Source organism: Sinocyclocheilus grahami, unplaced genomic scaffold (assembly GCF_001515645.1).
Source record: "Sinocyclocheilus grahami isolate Dianchi unplaced genomic scaffold, SAMN03320097.WGS_v1.1 scaffold96.1, whole genome shotgun sequence".
Lineage (NCBI taxonomy): Eukaryota > Metazoa > Chordata > Actinopteri > Cypriniformes > Cyprinidae > Sinocyclocheilus > Sinocyclocheilus grahami.
Window position 1 is genome coordinate 1,340,782 of NW_015505275.1, and position 2,408 is coordinate 1,343,189.

Genomic DNA, 2,408 nt, shown 5'->3' on the forward strand with positions numbered 1-2,408 from the left:
TATATATATATATATATATATATATATATATATATATATATATATATATAAAATTTAATTTCTGCTTTGTTTTAATCAACATAAAAACCGTGTTTTAGTAGTTTTAGTTCAAAATAATAACCTTGCTGTCAATGCATTTATCTGTATTTGTTTTTCTGAGTGTTTACTTGTATTTAACCCAACCTTTTTTTAGTATTTAAAACATAGAAGATGTGTATATTGTTCATAAATTCATTCTTATGTAAATTGTCTTGAGTGCTTTTATGAATAATATACACAAATGAATTCAACTTGTGTTTCATGAATGAAGCCCAAAAAATTACTGATCTTCCTTTATATTTCAGGGTTCTCACAACCTTTTGTGTGATTTTGTTTGTGTGTGTTTTTTTGTGTGTCTCTCTATAACCCACAGGTCATGCATGCAGCTTGGCCTATAGCCTGTACTGTGTAGAGCCTATCGCGCAACAGCGCAGGGAAGAGTAAAGGGCTGTGCTTCCTGACACAAACCCAGCCCTGCTGCTCCATGTTTCCTATGCTAACCCTTCTGAGCATGTTTTACTATATCTGTCTACGGCGGCGCTCCAGGAGCGGGACACGGAGCGAGGCGTTGGGTAGTCGGCGGGCAGTGGAGCTGGGTCAGCGTTCGGCACTGCCTGTCACCGTTGAGGTCGAGCAGTATGGCAAAGAGGTTCTGGACTTCAGTTCTCACTATGGCAGCGAGAACAGCATGTCCTATACAATGTGGAATCTGGCGGGTGTGCCTAACGTCTATCCCAGCTCAGGAGACTTCACCCAGACGGCTGTGTTCCGCACTTACGGAAGCTGGTGGGAGCAGTGCACCAGCTCTGCTCAACGGTTCCGTCGTACGCCGCCCAGTTTCCACAGCCAGGACTACCTGGAACTGGCCTTCGAGGAGCCCGTCTATCCTACAGCTGTGGAGGTGCTGGAGACCTACCACCCCGGGGCTGTTGTCAAGATCCTAGCGTGCTCGCTCAACCCTTTCTCCCAGAACCCTCCAGTTGATGTGAGGTAAAATGTTAGGTGTGAGCGAATGTTCTGGATTTGTAATCAAAAGGTTGTAGGTTCTAATCCCACAAAATGTGATCCATGACATTTAGCTCCAGGTTGCCCTGCCAGTTACTTTAAGATGGAGAATTCATCTTTTATATCTTTATTTTTTATTATTTTAGTCATTGTAGTAGCCTAAAAATGTACATGATCCTAAATGAACAGTCCCACTCCAGTAAAGCTTGTCCAGATATATTTCACTCATTCAATGTTAATGTGTTTTTTTCTTATTTTTAATAAAATTCATTAATTGACTGACAATAAAATTAAATTCTTTAAGCAATTTAACAACTAATATATATATATATATATCAAACGATTAATTGCGATTAACCCTTGTGCGTCAATTAAAAAAAAGTTACACACAGGTCCATAGTGGACAAAAATGTCCATGTCAAAAAACTCTCATAAAAATTTGAAGCTTGGGAGCACAGAGTTAAGTTTGGTCTCATTTTAAAGAAGACCCATGGCAGATTATTGTTGAATTAAAAAAAGTTTAAAAAGTGAAACCAAAAAAAAAGTTATAGATGTTTGGGTTTATGAAAATGATTTATAAACGATGTTTTATATAAAATATATATTTTATGAAACATGTTGAACTCTATACCTGCTAGAAAATCAAAGCCATAAATCTAAACAAGTTGTATTCCAAATTTGAGGTTGATATCTCAAAAAATGAGCTTTCAGTAAAATTTTGTTTGGGCGCAGTACCAAATTTTCCCCATTAGATGCCAGCAAAACTCTGCTGGTGCACACAGTGGTTGGATTTGTGATTTGCAGTAGAGTTTTTCTCTCTCAAATATTACAAGAACACACACGCACACAATTTTTTTCTTTATGACACACATATAAACCACACTCTGACATCCATACCAACACACCCACAGAATTATAGCTGCATTATTTATCCAATTGGCTCTATAATATGCAGAAGCAGAAAACATAAATAAAGCGAGTATTTTCTTTATAGGTCAAACCTGAAAAAATGGCACCATCTGGTAATTTTTTTTTAAAAATTTAATTTTAAAGCTTTGCCAATATAATGAAAGCCTATCAACAAAAATTGCATAATTTTACAGTTAAATGGCACTGCGATTAAAAATAGCAGTTTTAATGGGTTTCAATGGGGACATTTTTGTGCTTAAGGTCCTGAGAGGAACCATTTTTTTGTACCTAGTGCAATAGTGCAAAATTAAAGGAAATGGGAAGTGAAATAGTAAAATTCCAATAAAATACACACCTGTGCCAAAATTTATGCAGTTATGCAGTTGACAGGCAAAATGATCAAAAAAACTAAACTGAAAAGGACAAAAATGTCCAAAAGGTCGCACAAGGGTTAA

The 2,408-nt window shown here is 36.7% G+C and overlaps 1 protein-coding gene across 1 annotated transcript in view; it reads left to right on the top strand.

Annotated features, from left to right (window-relative positions):
- Window positions 1-2,408, top strand: part of LOC107587770 (F-box/LRR-repeat protein 4-like) — an 18,248-nt gene that overhangs the window by 3,377 nt on the left and 12,463 nt on the right. The window contains exon 2 of the mRNA XM_016275675.1: window positions 413-1,029. Coding sequence (XP_016131161.1) covers window positions 524-1,029 — 506 coding nt within the window. The 5' untranslated portion in view covers window positions 413-523. The remainder of the gene's footprint in view (window positions 1-412; window positions 1,030-2,408) is intronic.